General features: G+C 46.6%; 4 protein-coding genes across 7 annotated transcripts; 2 read left to right on the forward strand and 2 right to left on the reverse strand.

The window, feature by feature from the left end:
- Positions 1–44: 44 nt before the first annotated feature.
- LOC9637192 (mavicyanin) lies at positions 45–816 on the reverse strand. The gene is made up of 2 exons (XM_002974685.2): positions 590–816; positions 45–528 (listed from the first exon to the last, which is right to left on the reverse strand). Exons 1-2 carry the CDS (start codon positions 741–743, stop codon positions 113–115), a joined length of 570 nt encoding a protein of 189 aa, XP_002974731.2. The 5' UTR covers positions 744–816; the 3' UTR covers positions 45–112.
- A 155-nt stretch (positions 817–971) lies between these two features.
- LOC9637193 lies at positions 972–5,898 on the forward strand. 4 transcript variants are annotated; one of them, XR_002992900.1, is made up of 27 exons: positions 972–1,163; positions 1,243–1,355; positions 1,406–1,541; positions 1,592–1,690; positions 1,743–1,811; positions 1,874–2,008; positions 2,063–2,131; positions 2,184–2,239; positions 2,286–2,445; positions 2,493–2,657; positions 2,709–2,793; positions 2,848–3,078; positions 3,128–3,276; positions 3,339–3,381; positions 3,435–3,592; positions 3,646–3,756; positions 3,809–3,877; positions 3,936–4,079; positions 4,130–4,204; positions 4,258–4,437; positions 4,486–4,571; positions 4,625–4,679; positions 4,725–4,850; positions 4,913–5,026; positions 5,105–5,248; positions 5,304–5,568; positions 5,616–5,898. XR_002992900.1 is itself a non-coding variant. In XM_024679631.1 (26 exons), exons 1-26 carry the CDS (start codon positions 1,041–1,043, stop codon positions 5,379–5,381), a joined length of 2,973 nt encoding a protein of 990 aa, XP_024535399.1. In that variant the 5' UTR covers positions 972–1,040; the 3' UTR covers positions 5,382–5,898. The 4 variants fall into 4 exon arrangements, 2 of the variants coding, with proteins under 2 accessions (XP_024535399.1, XP_024535400.1); XR_002992901.1 differs by having other exon boundaries at positions 5,624–5,898; XM_024679631.1 differs by having other exon boundaries at positions 5,304–5,898.
- On the forward strand, positions 5,681–7,725 carry LOC112347946. Its single transcript, XM_024679735.1, has 3 exons — positions 5,681–5,814; positions 6,068–6,465; positions 6,524–7,725. Exons 1-3 carry the CDS (start codon positions 5,681–5,683, stop codon positions 7,723–7,725), a joined length of 1,734 nt encoding a protein of 577 aa, XP_024535503.1.
- A 2,610-nt stretch (positions 7,726–10,335) lies between these two features.
- Positions 10,336–14,123, reverse strand: LOC9636471 (chloride channel protein CLC-d). The gene is made up of 23 exons (XM_002974686.2): positions 13,872–14,123; positions 13,737–13,809; positions 13,462–13,683; positions 13,356–13,402; positions 13,204–13,302; positions 13,067–13,141; positions 12,925–13,013; positions 12,729–12,869; positions 12,610–12,680; positions 12,486–12,565; positions 12,288–12,437; positions 12,179–12,238; positions 12,040–12,114; positions 11,837–11,988; positions 11,646–11,781; positions 11,463–11,594; positions 11,339–11,416; positions 11,234–11,289; positions 11,105–11,185; positions 10,896–11,052; positions 10,740–10,841; positions 10,654–10,685; positions 10,336–10,601 (listed from the first exon to the last, which is right to left on the reverse strand). The coding sequence occupies exons 1-23, from the start codon at positions 14,061–14,063 to the stop codon at positions 10,559–10,561; spliced, it is 2,343 nt and encodes a 780-aa protein (XP_002974732.2). The 5' UTR covers positions 14,064–14,123; the 3' UTR covers positions 10,336–10,558.
- Positions 14,124–16,051: the final 1,928 nt, after the last annotated feature.

Consider the following 16,051-nt stretch of genomic DNA (forward strand, 5'->3'; position numbering starts at 1 on the left):
AAAGTCGAGGAAGACCTTAAACCCCTAATATTCAAATCCAGCTAGGCGGGATCGAACACAAGACCTTTAAATTCAACTTTTACTTGGATATTCTATCCGGTCAAGTCAACGGTCACGGCGATATGAGCAAACGGAAAACCACGAGCCCAATAGACGATGCGACTGTGACAATGGAGGCTTTCGATCGAGACGCCGTGTTCTTGCTCGCGGTCATGGTGGAGGGCGCGGAAGAATTCGAGGGGGAAGAGTTGGCTTTGAGAGGCGGCACCGCTGATGGCTCGGGAGGACTCGCGGAAGAACTGGGCGTTGGCGCGCCGCCGCTAAGGCTGATCACCAGGATGCTAAACTTCTGGCCCTTGGCGCAGTGATCCGCGGTGCCGGAGATGTAGTAGTGCGTGCCCGGGCGCGTAAGGCGCAGCACCGATTTGCCATCGTTGTGGTGATTGATCGGGTTGCTGGAGGCGCAGCTCTCATAGCCCGCGCGATTCACCTCGAGAACAGTATCCTGGCCCTCGGGATAGTTGAATACTGCCACACGAATCGCCGAAATTTCGCTCAGATCTGCCAAGAAATAGGAGAAACCACTCACCGAGGTAATCGCCGGGGTAGAACTTCTGCTTGAGCGCCCAGCTCGTGTAGTTGACATCGGGCTTCCATCCATCCGAGTCGCCGACGGTGTAGCGCGCGGCCTGCGATGCCCGAAGAACACAAAGGAAGAGGAGGAACACGAAGCGCACCTCCATCGCCGCCTCGAGCCCTAGAAGATGGGAATGGGGCAATGTGGGTGCTTGAAAGGATCCAGCTTCTCCCAGCTCGATACGCCGGGGAATATTCACCCGTTAGAAAAACTGTTGCGAGGGTCGAAACCCGGGGTGAACGGTACGGTAGACGGCATTTGGGCCGCCCTGGCGCCGAACGTACGGCTTTGAGTGTGTGTATAGATTTGTTGTTGTTTTGCTTTCGCAGGAAGTCCCAGGGGACAAAAAAATATGGCAGCTAGTTTTTAGGGTTTCTTGGCGAGAGCTGGAGGAGGAGGCTCGATGGACGACGCGACGCTGCACCAGGTCGTGCAGCAGCACGGGATCAGCGTTCTTGGCCAGCATCACCAGCCGATTTCGGAGCATGCGCCATCGTCGCTGGTCCAATCGCTCGCGCTTCATGTGGTTCGTCGTCGCGTCATCGCATTCCTTGTTCTTGCGATGGAAATTTCTTGCTGAGATTGCCGATTCGTGTATGCTCCAGTCTTTCGATCATGGATATTTCCTGACCGTGAGAGCGATTCAAGAACTCCGCGACAAGAGGAATTGCTCGGTCTCTGTCGGCATCGGAGGTCCCAGTGGATCAGGGAAAACCAGGTACTTTGCTTACCTATTCTTCAAAGTTACTCTATCGGGCTGGCTTGCAGCTTGGCGGCAAGAATCGCATCGGTTCTTGGTGGCGTTGTCATTTCCATGGAGAATTATCATGATCCTCGATTGCCTGTTGACGACAGCAACGATAAAGATTCAGTCGACTTCGACTTGCTGATAAAAAATCTAGAAGTAAGGGTGCTCTTGGCGGTTCTTTTGATTCTTTCTGATTCTCTTCCCAGGACTTGCTAAAGGGGAAGGATATCACGGTCCCATCGTTCGATTTTCAGCAGAAAAAGCGGACAGGCTTTAAACCTCTTAAAGCTCCAAAGTCGGGAGTGGTACGATGTTCATGTGAAGTTCTATTTGAATGTTGCTAATCGTGGTTTGCAGGTTATTGTCGATGGAACATACGCATTGCATGCAAAGTTGCGGTCATTTTTGGACATACGAGTTGCTGTGGTAAGTACAGGCATTCCTTTCGGAAATGCGTGTTATTCGAGTTTGAAAATCTAGGGATATAGGTAGGAGGCGTGCATTTCAGCTTGCTATCCAAGGTCCGGAGAGATATCGGAGATACTTTTTCTCTGGATCATCTTCTGGACAGCATATTTCCAATGTTCAGAACGCACATAGAGCCTGACCTCCACCACGCCCAGGTACGTCAATCTGAGCATCTGTGAATGCATTTTCCAACTGTCTTTACTACACAGATCAGAATTAGCAACACTTTTGTTTCTTCTTTACGAGAGCCTTATTACATTTTGAAATGCGAGAAGCAGGTACTTTGCCAATAAGCAGCTTTGGTGTATCCTCCTCCGTTTATTTCATCAGGTGCTTAAGACGTCGTTAGAGTTCCTGTTCAGCTCGTCCAAAATTCGCCATGAACAGTAAGTTTCTAGCTACGCAATTGCTCATAACCCGTCTCGCTGCTAGGTTCATCGAAATGTATTTGCGACCACCTACACTTTTCGAGAATAGTAAGCCAAGTGATTGGATCAGAATGCGACAATGTGGGATAAGATACGATCTTGCCGAGAGCGATCAAAGAATCGTGGATAAAAATTTTGTAATCAAGCCGAAAGTGGAGTTTGAGGTTCGACGTTTTTCTTTTATAGAATTTTCAGCCATCTTTCTATATAGGTGGGTAAAACAACTTTGGGAGGACTATTGGCACTGGGTTACCAGGTTGCGGTTAGCTACAAACGTGACTCTGCAATCATGGACAATGGAAAAGTCGCGATCTCATTGGAAAGCCTTGATGACCTGGACAAGACGTTTGTTCAACTCAAAGGCACCGATCGTAAAGTAGCTGCATTTTCAGTAATATCGCTTTGAGGCTTATACTTTTGCTTTCAGGTCGTATCGGCTGAAGCAACAAAGCTGGGTCTTGAAGGTCCGTGGATCACAAAGTCCTATATGGAAATGATTCTTGAGAAGAAAGGTACTAGTTGTTTTATCCCTATTTCTTGCGATTTTATGTATTTGGGGTAAACAGGTCCACCACGCATGGATTCTCCGCCTCTACCTTCTTCTGCCTTCCTCACAACGATGAGTTCTCCAACGTTTACATCCGTTGAAAGAAATGTAGTGTCTCCTCGACCACTGCGGGTGAAAGCGGAAAGATCGTACAATCTAGACATGTGGACAAGGTCACCAACAAAGTCTGACGTCGAGCCTCTAAGTGGATCCTGGCATATCACTACAAATTCTGGAATGACATTTAGAGGTGAGCTTTGATCATATCATAAGGAAGGTTTTATCCTTGTATGTTCCAGGTGATAGCTTTGCTCCAACGTCCGATGTTTACTTTCCATCTGATCAGGAAGTGTCTGAAACTTCTCCAAGGGAATCAGTGAAACTCTTGCCTATGCCTGAAGTTTTCGACTTCGATAGAGGACTTCTGCTTGCAGTGCAGGCGGTTCAGGCAAGAATTCTGATTTCCGTCTTTAATTTATATGCATTGCTTTTTGCTTCATCTGAATTCAGACCCTTCTAAATAAGAAAGGCGCTCCAATCATCGTCGGTATAGGTATATGTGCATACCTCCTGCTTGTTGTTTCCTGAATGCACTCAATATTTCAGGTGGTCCAAGCGGCTCGGGAAAGACCAGCTTGGCTCACAAAATGGCTAATATTGTAGGCTGTGAAGTGATCTCTATGGAGAATTACTTCAAAACCGAGGAGATAAAAGAGTTCAAGTATGACGACTTCACAACTCTCGATTTGGCACTTTTGCTGAAGGTATAATTTTTAATATTTGACGTTGCGTTGCTGATTCGTTTTTCTTTTTAAAGAATATTGAGGATGCGAAAACTATGCGACCTACAAGAATTCCAGTCTTCGATTTTGAGAGAAACGTCCGGAGTGGAACAAAGGAATTGGAAGTTTCAGACGAGTGTGGAGTAGTAGGTGTTCATTCGCTTAACAACTTTCAGAATATTTACGTTTACTTTTCAGGTAATAGTGGAAGGTGTTTATGCGTTGCATCCAGACATTCGAGGCTTTCTAGACATGTCGATTGCAGTTGTGAGTACACTGTTCTGTTCTATCTTCTTCTCGTTTTTTGGCTGATTACTTAAGGCAGGTTGGGGGCGTGCATTCACACCTCGTCACACGAGTCATGCGGGATCTTGAGCAAACTGGGAGATCAGTTTCGCGACAAGAAGTTATGACTACTGTTTTCCCCATGTTCCAGCAGCATATTGAACCCCACCTCATGCATGCACATGTAAGCTCGCATCTCACGAATGGCAGGCTAATGATTTCTCTTGTGCGCAGCTCAAAATATGCAATGATTTTGATCCCGTTCATTCTCCCGAAAGTTCCATGTTCGTTCTAAAAAGCAGCAAGGAGGTATCCCTTTGTTGAGCTCTTTAAAATATGATGTCTGGATATTTTTTTAATAGGTTGCATACGAGGAGATTGCAAAGGTCTTGGACCGTGACAAAATGACCACCACTGTACAGACGTTTACAGACATCTATTTTCACCTACCTGGACTTCCTTCTACGAATAACCATTACTCTGAGAGCAAGTGGATACGCGTCCGCAATTGCGAGGGACGTTTTGCTCTGCTCATTAGGGAGGTATGTTTTGTTATCTACGTGGTTCTTTGATTGATGCATTTTCTACAGCCAATTAGAGAAGGCAATTTCATCATTCAACCAAGAGTTGATTTTGACATCAGTGTAAGGACCGTAGCAGGATTGTTAAGCTTAGGGTGAGTACTTGATTCCTGATCGTTAATACGTGCTCATGAACTCTATGAACCAGTTACCAGGCTGTTGCTTACATTGAGGCCACTGCAACCATCTACCAAGATGATAAGGTGCGTCAGTTTTCCAGTGCAGTAGTTTAACGTCCTCATTTGCAGCTTCTGATCGAGGTTGATCATCTAAAGAACATCTCTACTCCGTACATTCAAATCAAAGGTTCGAACAAAGAAGCTGTAGCAACCGCTGGTCATGCACTTAAGCTGGATGGAAACTACACCACCTCAGTAAGTCAAGCTGTTTGCCATGGCACAGTGATCCGTTCTACTGTTTCCATTTTGTGATTCAGCCTTACATAGAGATCATCCTGGCGAACAGACCAGCTTTTGGTGATGGCATCACTGGCGTTCATGACTCTCAAGCAGCCAGACTCCAGGAGCTAGTGGATTTTGTGCAAGCACAGGTAACTATCGCTTTCCGCAGTTCTAGCGAGGTTTTGTGAAGATGGCTCTGTTGAATGGACGGTGTTGCTTTTTGTTAGGACGAAGCCATTCATTATTTCGCATTGCAGGGTGGAAATCCCAGCTCGGAAACACTGGCGAGTCCAGCATTATCTGTTGAGGGCGTGCTGGATGGTTTCGACGCCAGATTGAAGAGGCTTGAGAGATGGCAAATCATAAACACGGTAGACTCTACGAGTTTCTATGCATGAAAGAGCTGAATTGTACTCTGCTGCGCAGGTTCTCTGGACATTTTTCGTGTCAGCGTTCATTGGCTACGTACTTTACCAACGATCGGCCAGGCGCCCAAGCAGATAAGATTCATTTTCTTCTTTGCTGAGGAGGTAAAAGAACGGAAACTCTGTAAGTTCTCGCATTTGGAACACGCAGCAACCAATGGCAGCATGTTTTCAAAACTTCACTGTTTAAGCTTAGTAGCGCTAGTGCCGCCCGAGGGATTCAAACACGTTACATCGAGCTCAGCACTGGAAGTCGTAGCAGCAAGGTAGCTGTTGTTTACATTGTTGCATTTACTTACTACTATAGATCAAGGAACACAGCGTTGATCAGGACTTTGTCCAGAAATTCCAGCGCAACGACAGAGATTTTTAGCAGCGATGAGGATGACCAAGGTGATTGGATCCTCCACCCGGCTTGGCTGCTCGGATGGGACGCCGAGACGTCGAGCGGAGTTCGTGCGCGGTCACAGCGATTCTTGGTGGACACGGCGAGTGGAAGCACTTGGAGGAGTGTAATGATGTTTGTGAGCATTGACTGGATCCAGCCACTGAGGACTTTTGAGGACTGTGCTACGAGCCGATTTGAATGCGTGAGATTATTCTCTAGTTTATTCTCTTTGAGCGGTTATGATCTGTCGCTTTGAATGGTTGGGATTTGTCTTGTCAAAGAAGAACCCTATGGCGGATCCACTGAGGGACTTGTGGGATTTGCCATTGAGCAAGGATGAGAAGCGCCAGCTCGCTGTGAAGCTGGGCATGCTGCAGCTGGAAGGGAAGAATCCCTCTGTGTTCTTCCTGGCTCCCACGCCGGAGGAGAAAGCGGACGTGCTCAGGAGCTTTCTCAAAGGTATTTTTACACTCGCGGGCCTCTGACGATCGGCATGCTCTCTCTCCAGAGTGTGCGCCTCGAATTGCCGATGAGGATTCCATGGATGTCACGTACAAGACTCTCGCCGAGTTTTGCAAACCAACGGTCCCCGAGCTCCAAGGCTTGAAAGAGTTTCTCCTCAAGAAGCCCGATGGTTGCATAATTCGCGTGAGTCCCAGGACATACAAGCGGGTCCGTGACTACGATTTGCAGGGCCTCTTTGAGCCTTCGAATGGAGATCGCTGCTTCGCGCTCGAGGAGCATCTCGCCGGCTGTGTACTCCAACCAGAAACAGGCCTGTCTACATACAGATTCTCTCTTTCACTGACAGGGTGTTCTTGTGCTCGTTCCAGGTGCTTCAAGGCTCTCGTTCGTTCATGCCTGGGACAACCTGATCAACAAGTCTTTGCGACTGTTCTTGAGCTTGAGCTTCACCAAGGACCGTAATACGAATACTGCAATTCCCTCGCTTGTTGGATATGTGGGTGATCGCTGGTCGCTCTGGACAGGCGAAGAGGGAGGGGCTGGCAGCAGTAGTCAGCTCTTTAACAAGCGGAAGTGGTACTACAAGACAATCCCTTACATTCTCGGCTACCACGCAAGCGGCCTCGCAGTGACGCTGGTTGCGCTTTATAATAGTCGTGGGGATGGTCGTGGAGAGGCCTCGAGCATGGCTTTGGCAAACTTCAACTTGCACGACCTTGATGAAAGGATCAGACTGTTCATGGTTATGCTCAACATCGCTCGCGTGCTGGGAGGTTTGCACGAGATTTGTGTGAAGAACAACGAGGGGAGCGAGTTTGAGCTTGTGAAAGCCATAACGACCGGGAAATCGGTGACGCTGGCCGGAGATCTGGTTGTTAAAGGCTACCAGACGGAGGAGAAGAGGATGAAAGTCTGGAAGGTATACTCCGCTCTCCGGGGCTGCCCAAACATGGAGAAGTGCTTGAGCGGGAAGCCAGCATACCAAAAGATCAAGCGGAGGGCGACCGGCGAGTACACGCTCAGGTTCTCTCCTCGCCTAAGCAGGACTGCTCGGGCGACAACGCAGGAATCACTCGTGAGAGCTCTCCTCGACGTCGCTGGAGCTCTGGCGTGGCTCCGGCGAAAGGGATGGATCCACAGGGACGTCCACTGGGGGAACGTGGCGTGGGACGAGGCAACCGGGGCGTGGACGCTGATCGACGCGGAGGAGGCGTGCACGGTTGAGCAGGCGGCACGAGCGGCGCATCCGTTGAACTCGCAGAGCCACGCGCCTGAGATGCTATCAGGTTGCCATGGTACTGCAGTCGACGTCTGGGGTTTGGGCTATCTCATCAGGACCGCCAGTGACGTGAGCGTTGCGAGTAAGCTCGTGGATGATACCCTCTGGGAGCTCTCGGAGAAGTGTATGGCCATGGATCCTGCGGAGAGACCGAGCATAGCCCAGTGCCAAAGCAAGCTCGAAAGTTGTCTGGAGAAGATATTGTCAGATGAGTGTATGAATGTGTATAAACGGGCAAGACTAGTGGAGAGTAGTAATTCATTGTTCAAAACACGTTGGGTGGCGCAGTAATTCATCGAGGAGACTTTAGTAAATGTAAACACGTAATAATGTAGATTAAACCACGTCAACAGGGTGGCGTGCAAACTCATTCATACTGTTTCTTGCCGGCTTCTTGGTCAAAGTAAACTTCAAGATGAACTTGCACAGGGGTCAAGGAGCACGCGTTAATTAACGAGAGGACGCTCCTCCGTATAAATTCCAAGCCTTGGGCTCCAAGCATAACGACCATCATATAAGTATCTACAATCAAGATGCAATCAAAATGATGATCCTGGTGGTGCTTGTCTCCAGCGCGCTCCGTGGCCTGGATGCTGGCACCGTCTTGTTCAGGGACGCCGAGCTGTCGAGCGGGTGTGGGACGATGACATGCCCAATCCCGGCGTGCGTGATTCTGGTGACCAAGGTCCACGGCTGCACGGGGGGCCAGACGGTCTCGGTGAACTGCGGAGAGTGGAGGCATTTCGAGGAGTTTAACAAAGTTTGCCAGGGAGGGGCGCTGAGCATCGACTGGGGAATCAAGCCTGAGGCTCCAATTCAGGAACAGCGCCGGGGACTTTGAAGAGTGTTTGCTCAAGAGTGGTTTCAATGGTGCCAAGTTTGGGTGTAACATGGGCTAAAACTTTGCCACGCTCATGGTATCCAAATGACAAATAATCTATGTATGAATCGTATATAGTTCATTTAGATTACTTGGAATCATGGTCAGGATCGCTAAGCGGTTCCTTCATCAAGATGAGGCCGACCGGCGAGTACACGCTCATCTTCTCTCCAGGCGACAATTCATGAATCACTCGTGATGCTCTCCTCACGTCGCTGGAGCTCTTGATCCTGGCGTGGGAGGCAGCCGGGGCGACGCGGAGGAGGAGCGTGCATGGGGGCGCGTGGCTCTGCGAGTTCAAGGGATGCGCTCCTGCTTGAGATGCTACCGGGTTGCCACGGTACTGCAATCTCATCAGGACCGCTAGTGACGTAAGTGTCGCGAGGAAGCTCGTAGATGATACCCCCTGGGAGCTCTCGGATGGATCTCGCGGAGAGACCGAGCAGAGCCCAGTGCCATAGCCTCGAAAGTTGTCTGGAGACGATATTATCAAATGTATGCTTAGCTGGGGTAACTTAATTCGTGATTTTAAACCATGAAACCAGCAGTAATTCATTGATGTCGATTAAACCCATGCAATTACCGTATATTCATGCACCCAATTCCCATATATGCAACCATGAGCTAGATTAAAGCCCATGCTGTCGTAAGAATTTATAGAAATGCAAAAAAGTAGTAATCTAGATTTCAGAAACTGTTTCTATAAGGCGGTTGCCGGAGTCAAAGTAAACTTTCAAGCATGAACTTGCACAGGGGTCAAAGGAACACGCGTTAAGTAATGCTTCAGATGTCGATCAAAATACTGATCCTGGTGTTGCTCGTGTCTACCGAGCTATCCAGCGGGTGTGGGAGAATGACGTGCCCGATCCCGGCGTGCGTGATTTTGGTGAACAAGGCCCACGGCCTGTCGGTGAACTGTGGCGATTCCAGGAGTTTAGCAGGGCGGAGGGCTGGAGCATATAATGATCTTTAACACAGTCATTTGAATCCCTGATAAAGAATATTCTCTTCTTATGTAAATCTTTGTGATTGGTTACGATTCATTCTTCCCAGAAAACGTGTATGATGTTCTGTTCATTTCAGATTACTTGGAATTCACAATACGTTACTTTGGCCTGACAACGAACAAAAACTAAACAACTTGCTCTCGCATAAAATTTAAAACCCGGGATACGATAGCATGGAATTCAGCGCAGATGAATGATAGCCTTGCGCCAAGATTTCTTCGGCAGCGATCCACCCAGTTGAATCTGCCAATGTAACTGTGGATGCTTTGACACGGCAACTCGACATAGTGATTAGGTGTAGACTAACTACATTAAAGACCATGCAGCCATGAATTTCTAACCACGTAGTAATCTAGATTTAAAACGCAGTAATTTCTCATGCAACCACGTTGCAAACTATTCCCCGAGTGAAAGTAGAATTCAAAGTCAAGCATTCATATCCGCGAACTTGCGCAGAGGCCAAGGAGCACACGCGTGTTATGTAACGTTAGGATGCTCCTGCGTATAAGTTCCAAGCCTTGGCTCCAACCGAGAAGCATAACGAGCATCATATATCAAGATGTGCGGGATGTCGATCAAAATGGTGATCCTGGTGGTGCTCGTCGCCATCGGGCTGCGCGGGCTGGATGCTGGCACCGTCTTGTTCAGGGACGCCGAGCTGTCGAGCGGGTGTGGGAGGATGACGTGCCCGATCCCGGCGTGCGTGATTCGGGTGGACAGCGTCCACGGCTGCACGGGAGGGCAGACGGTCTCAGTGAACTGCGGCCAGTGGAGGCACTTCCAGGAGTTCAACGATGTTTGCCAGGGCGGGGCGCTGAGCATCGACTGGGGGATCGAGCCGCTCAGGCTCCAGTTCAGGAACAACGCCGGGGACTTTGAGGAGTGCTTGCTCCAGCAAGATTTCAATGGCGCCGAGTATGGATGTAACATGGGCTAGGACTTTATAGTCACTAGAACCAAAGACTATACAGCTTGTACGGTATGATATCTCTGCTTGTTCTTTGTCTAATATCATACAATCACAAATATTAATCTAATAATCTTAGATTGATTACATGACCATCATGGTGTGAGGAATTCACAAAAATGTTTGCGTCTGATACTTTGGTTTTTGCTAGAGGATCGATTGGAGCTTCCAGATTAGTGCGCAATGTGATCGATTGCATTGATAGGCAAAATCTGGTGTCCAGTATAAATGTACAAGGAGAGACGAGGAGGTCTCCCTTCGTCTTATACTTTATAATGCGCTCTCCAGGAGCTCCATCTCGGGCGTTTTGTATCTGCAAACCTTTCACGCGTGAGATTATCTATCATCGCGCTGTCTAAGCGTACCTTTTCCTGGCGGAAGATTCACTTTCCAAGCTCTACGCAAGCACAAAGAAGACTCAAAGAGTGAGATATTGCATGGATAGAATTACCTCTGGAAGTAAGTCCTTGCGGGTGATTACACCGAGTATCCTAGAAGGCCGGGGTACAACGCAGACGTGACGAAGTCCCAGCTGTCGAAACAGGTTGTAGACCTGGAAAGCAAAGAGTGTGAGGATTCACGGCGGTGTGTAGTGTCGAGAATTTACCTTCGTGAGGGACATGTCCTCGGAAACTATGTAAGGCGAGGGATTTACAAACGGTTGTAAATCCAAATACATCTCCATTTCTACCGCTGTGAGATTGACGTCGAATATTGACAGACCCTTGCTAGACACGGGCTTTACAAAATCTGTGACGCTATACCTGCCAGTATCAAGAAAAACTTTAGTGGAAGGTATGCTGAAAGAATGCTTACTTGTTTTTGGTACGATTTTCATGTCCGGGAGTCGGACCGTGTTGAAAATCTGCTTTAGTTTGCAACACCACCAACAAATGGCTGCAAACGAGCATTATAGCCACGCAAAAGTATCTACATGCAACTTACCTCCGCAGTACGAGGCCAATAACTGCCGTTTCCCCGTTTTGAAGTTGCTCTATCACCTGCAAATGAAAATCAGCAACGCACTGGTCGATTCGTAATATTACATACCGGAAATCCATTGTGACTGACGCTACGTAAAACTGAAACGATAGATCCCACTTTTGAAACTCGAGGGAAACTGACGACCTGCAAGACGACTTTAAAGACAAGAGCTAAGACAGTTCAGATTTACCTTGCTAGTGTGAAGGGCATCCTTGGCAGACAGTTTTCTCAGAAATCGTTTGGGACGAGATTCAAGCAGGGGTATTTGTCGTAGATACGCTTGTTGCTCATAAAATCCCATATTAAAGGCATCTCCAACAGCCTGTAGAATGAGATACTTTAAGTTTCCATTTAGAAATGTATGTCCTTTTACCTTTGATATAAGAAGCACAAGCATTATCAATGGCAGGAGCTGCAGGTTGTTTGTGATCTCTACCATGATCACACACAACGATACAGTCATCCGCATGGAACCACCAAGAAAAGAAGCTGCTCCCAACAAAGCATATCTGCATGGAAAACGAAAGCAGAAAGGATATGAGTGGAAAAAACTAAATAGCTCACGTTCCCTCGTCAATTCCGTCTTTCTTATACAGATTGACCACAAGCATCCCCACAAGGCGTCCATAAGTGGCTCCTATCATTATTCCGGGAACGAATTGGCCGGCAGGAACAGCTGTTCCGTAAGTTATAGTAGCAAGAAAGAAGAACAAAGCCTAAAATGCAAGGAGTTAGCATTCTTTCCGTGCCACTAAAGAGACTCTTACCAGGAACGTAAGTAAACTACGCGCACTGTACTCGTGAACAGTCTTCGTACTAAACAGGTTGCGAATGGCATCGTCCTAAAATTAATCCTCAATAAGAGCAGACAATATAAGGAAAAGAATAATAGAAAGGAAAACTTACGGGAGTATTGAAAAAAATCGTTGCAAGATCATTGTATTGGGAATCTTTAGGACAGTTAAACTAGAAAGAAAAGGGATTAGACTTGAAACAGAACGGGCTTGGAACTTACAAGAACATAATTTCCATAATGTTGCTGAGGTCGAGGGCAAACAATGTCTGGATATTTAACAGGATCGGGGCATGGAGTGCACTTGTTCAGCAGAGGTATACCAAAGGACAGCATAGACGTAATCAAAGACACCAAGCAGACCTCAATAATCTGCACAAAAGTTTATTCATGTAAGATTATCTCAAATGTTGTCAGTACCTTCACACGGTTTCCTCTCTTGTGTAGCACATTCCGACGATACGAAGAAAGCATATAAGTTAGTTGATTGAAGAGTGCGCCTGTAAGGGAACGTCATAAGCTACACGGAGGAGATCTTTCTTACCTAGCAATCCTCCTATAACGCCAAGTAGTGCCATTGGCCAGAGTTCGTAAAATGAGTAATCTTCTTGACCACTACGGACTAGTGTGAGCTTTGATCTGGAAAAGTAAAAAGCAGCTTACCCAGATGTATCCCATATAATAAAGCCACCAGAGCCAAAATGACCGCAATTTCCATGAGTACACCATCCCATTGCAGTTCGAACCATAACAGCAACAATAGCTGAGGTAAAAAAGACGCGCCAAAGCAATTGACTCCGCCACCTGAATCGCGATGCTTTGAAATAAGACACAAGAAATAAAAGCTTTTCAAGCGTACCATGACGTAACTTCTTCAAGAGCGAAAAGCACTCCTCCTACCGGAGCTCTAAATGCTGCAGATACACCAGCAGCACATCCACACGTCACCTAAGCAAGGCTCCCAAGTTGAGAAAAACGATTGAATGCTTTTTAACACTTACAAGATCACGTCTGTCCCGATCGTTCTTAAACATTCTGATCCATCTCGAGTTGAGATAATATTTGGTAGAGCCTCCCTGTTCATTAGTCATCACTGTTAGAAGATCCTCACCTTAGCTAAGCATCGAGTGAAGTTTACCTGTCCGATCAGCGAGGCAATGCAAGCACCCGTGTGCACGAGAGGCCCCTCTTTACCCAAAGCTAATCCTCCCCCAACAGAACCAATGCTTCCAAGTATCTGCAATGAGAAAAACCTTGAAAAATCTATACGAACGACGCCAAAGAACTTACTTTTCCGACAAGAGTTCGGAACAAAAGAATTCCTGGCGTATCTATGCCTGATGACCACCGCATTAGCAGACTCGTTAACCATCGACTAGCTACAAGACTTACCTACCGTTTAGATATCCTTTTAGTTCTGGAATGCCAGATCCAGCCGCAGCTGGAGCAAAGCTTGTGACAATGTACACGGAGGAGAAGACCAACGCAACGTTGAACAAGGCATAGATGACAAAGCCTGCAAGATAGGAATGCCTCATTATCGCAAATGTAGCGAGGAACTTCCACCCCGAGAAATTCTCTACGGCGACATTGATCGCGAAAGCTGAGAGGCCAGTCCCTGGTTGCATCGATTCCATCAAAATCCGGACAAGTCGAGCAACTTCCACTCACCTACACCGATAAATAGAGCAAACAGCCACTTCAATGTCACATACGATCCCAGCTGCCACCAGCCCTTCATCGCCTGCCACGATCCAGCCGACAGATCTGTGAGACAAATGGGAAGCAATTTCGAACAGATCTCACCTGATCGTCACGGTATGCGACGCTCTCAATGACCTCGTAATCCAAGCTCTCGACGACGCTGGAAGCTTCATTCGCGGCATTCCACTCGTCGGCTGCCACAGCTCCAGCAGCATCGTCGGAGAGAGGCGAATCGGTGGTGAGGAGGCGCGACCACATGAGGCCTGTAGCGCCTTCGCCAGACTCCACATCCATGAGCGAAGCAGAGCGCGTCCGCAAAAACCCTAGCTCGCCCTGGACAGAGTCCACAGTGAAAGAGCGCTTTCCTTTCCCTGTAGTCTTGTGGACGGTCCAGATGCAAGATCAAGTGAAATGAAATAGACTTGTTTACAAAAATAGTGCTGTGATTTCTCCTTCTTGCGTGAAAGCTTGCTGGATTTGCCATCACAGAAAGTCATATTGATAGATAATTATAAATACTTCTATTACTTTGAAGAAACTCAACCCCCCAAACCTAAAACATTCCAGTCAAGTGGGAGTCAAATGTGAGTTAAGTGGGAATACTAATTTGGATTGAAAATTTGTGACTCCACGACTTTGTAACCATAACAATATCACTCCACTCACACATCCAATCTAACAACCTGAATACACATGATCACGTGTGGCTTTATAGGCATGGGATAGGGATCAATTACAGTGTGTAGCTGCGAAACACTGCATATTATTGCCATGTATCACCAATGCCAGGGTGATTGGTGAGACTGTCAGCGTCATGGAGGAGAGTGGGGGTGCAATCTATATGCAGCCAAGATGCTAATACACGAGGAGATTCCTTCAAGAGCATAGGTTGGAAGGGAATGTAATTCTATAGCAAATTCTTCAATAATGGGAAAACTTTATAATATGGGGTTGTTGATGAAGCAGGATATTAGTAGTTCCATTAACTCACATTTATCCCAAGATCCTAAGTGAAGATCCTATTGCATTCACTAAGAGCCACATTCAACTACTATTATGTGTATGTTTTTCTTAAGCTATACATTTACTACAAAATGACATTATTGAATTTTATTGACATGTTTCACTATTCCAAGGGGAGAGATTTCATTCATTCATTCATTAACTGTTTATAGGGTTTTGTGGTGCCCATCAAGAAGCATATGAGACCAACAGATTATAGTAAGTTGTTTGATGATCTCATGAGTCATTTGTTTGCTGAGCTCCTCCAGGTCTTCTGCCACCACAGCTTCTATCACCACCCTCAGCTTCACCGACCTGCCTATAGAAATTCACAGATGTCCTTGGCCCAATGTTCACCTATGAGAATTACATGTAGATCTGCACCCCAAGGACCTGTGGTTGGCATAGTGGAGCATAGGTTGACCACATGTTAACCACATGCTTCATGTCTTCAGCTTCTTAACATATGGGGTAGAGGCACATATTATATGGCAGTGGCAATCTCAAACGATGTTTGAGTTCCTTGACACCTTGTTTTGTAGCTGGCCAGGATTCTCCAATTGCAGGGGGTGAGGTCATTGTAGATTGTGAAAGCAAATTGGCACCTCAGGTTTATAGTATTCATATAAATTCCAAAAAGGGCACTATCCTTTATTCAAACGTTGGAGACATTGCCAAGTCCAAAACTCCAATTGCTTGATCAATTCCATCATCAATATGGAGAGGTTATGGCCAAGGGTGGCTATCCATACCTCGAAAGTGTGCCACCAACTTTTCCAAGAGCTAAGGCCATATGTTGTGATTTAGCAATAGTTGCATGATTAGGTGTGGATGTTGTAAATGTGATTTAAGATATTGAAAGATACTTATTGGTCAATCTTTACAAATAGTCTCTTTTTACTACTACAATGGTAACAGGTTAGTATTACTGATTTCCTTTATGGTCTTTACCCAAGTTAGTTGAGAAACTGGTCATTGCATGTGCACTTAACCATATAGGCATAAAGATAGAATTTCTAAATGCTATTAGTTAAACATATTTCACATAAAAAATTCATTTGTTAACTTGCACTTGTTAATGTTATGAACTTCTATGATATTGCATTTAGTCTCTTAATATTGTTACATAATAATTTACCATGTCTACTCCTTGTTATCATGCCTCATATGTTGGTCTCATACCATATCCATATATCATTTATAGTAAGTGTCTAAATTTGCTCAGAAGGCATATCTACATAATGTAAAGAAGTGTATTAAATTTTATAATGTTGTTTCAT

This window comes from Selaginella moellendorffii, unplaced genomic scaffold (assembly GCF_000143415.4).
Source record: "Selaginella moellendorffii unplaced genomic scaffold, v1.0 SELMOscaffold_25, whole genome shotgun sequence".
Classification (NCBI taxonomy): Eukaryota; Viridiplantae; Streptophyta; class Lycopodiopsida; order Selaginellales; family Selaginellaceae; genus Selaginella; species Selaginella moellendorffii.

Bases quoted from the DNA above. Each gene is read 5' to 3' on its own strand.
- LOC9637192 (XM_002974685.2), bottom strand. From the start codon at position 743: ATGGAGGTGCGCTTCGTGTTCCTCCTCTTCCTTTGTGTTCTTCGGGCA. The intron at 529-589 runs GTGAGTGGTTTC...TTCGTGTGGCAG, and splicing joins CTACCCCGGCGATTACCTCG to TATTCAACTATCCCGAGGGC.
- LOC9637193 (XM_024679631.1), top strand. From the start codon at position 1,041: ATGGACGACGCGACGCTGCACCAGGTCGTGCAGCAGCACGGGATCAGC. The intron at 1,542-1,591 runs GTAAGGGTGCTC...TTCTCTTCCCAG, and splicing joins TGCTGATAAAAAATCTAGAA to GACTTGCTAAAGGGGAAGGA. The intron at 4,680-4,724 runs GTGCGTCAGTTT...CCTCATTTGCAG, and splicing joins CCATCTACCAAGATGATAAG to CTTCTGATCGAGGTTGATCA.
- LOC112347946 (XM_024679735.1), top strand. From the start codon at position 5,681: ATGAGGATGACCAAGGTGATTGGATCCTCCACCCGGCTTGGCTGCTCG. The intron at 5,815-6,067 runs GTAATGATGTTT...GGCATGCTGCAG, and splicing joins GTGGAAGCACTTGGAGGAGT to CTGGAAGGGAAGAATCCCTC. The intron at 6,466-6,523 runs GCCTGTCTACAT...TGCTCGTTCCAG, and splicing joins TGTACTCCAACCAGAAACAG to GTGCTTCAAGGCTCTCGTTC.
- LOC9636471 (XM_002974686.2), bottom strand. From the start codon at position 14,063: ATGGATGTGGAGTCTGGCGAAGGCGCTACAGGCCTCATGTGGTCGCGC. The intron at 13,403-13,461 runs GTAGGTAAGTCT...GGTGGTCATCAG, and splicing joins ACTAAAAGGATATCTAAACG to GCATAGATACGCCAGGAATT. The intron at 11,186-11,233 runs GTAAGTTGCATG...GCTCGTTTGCAG, and splicing joins ATTGGCCTCGTACTGCGGAG to CCATTTGTTGGTGGTGTTGC.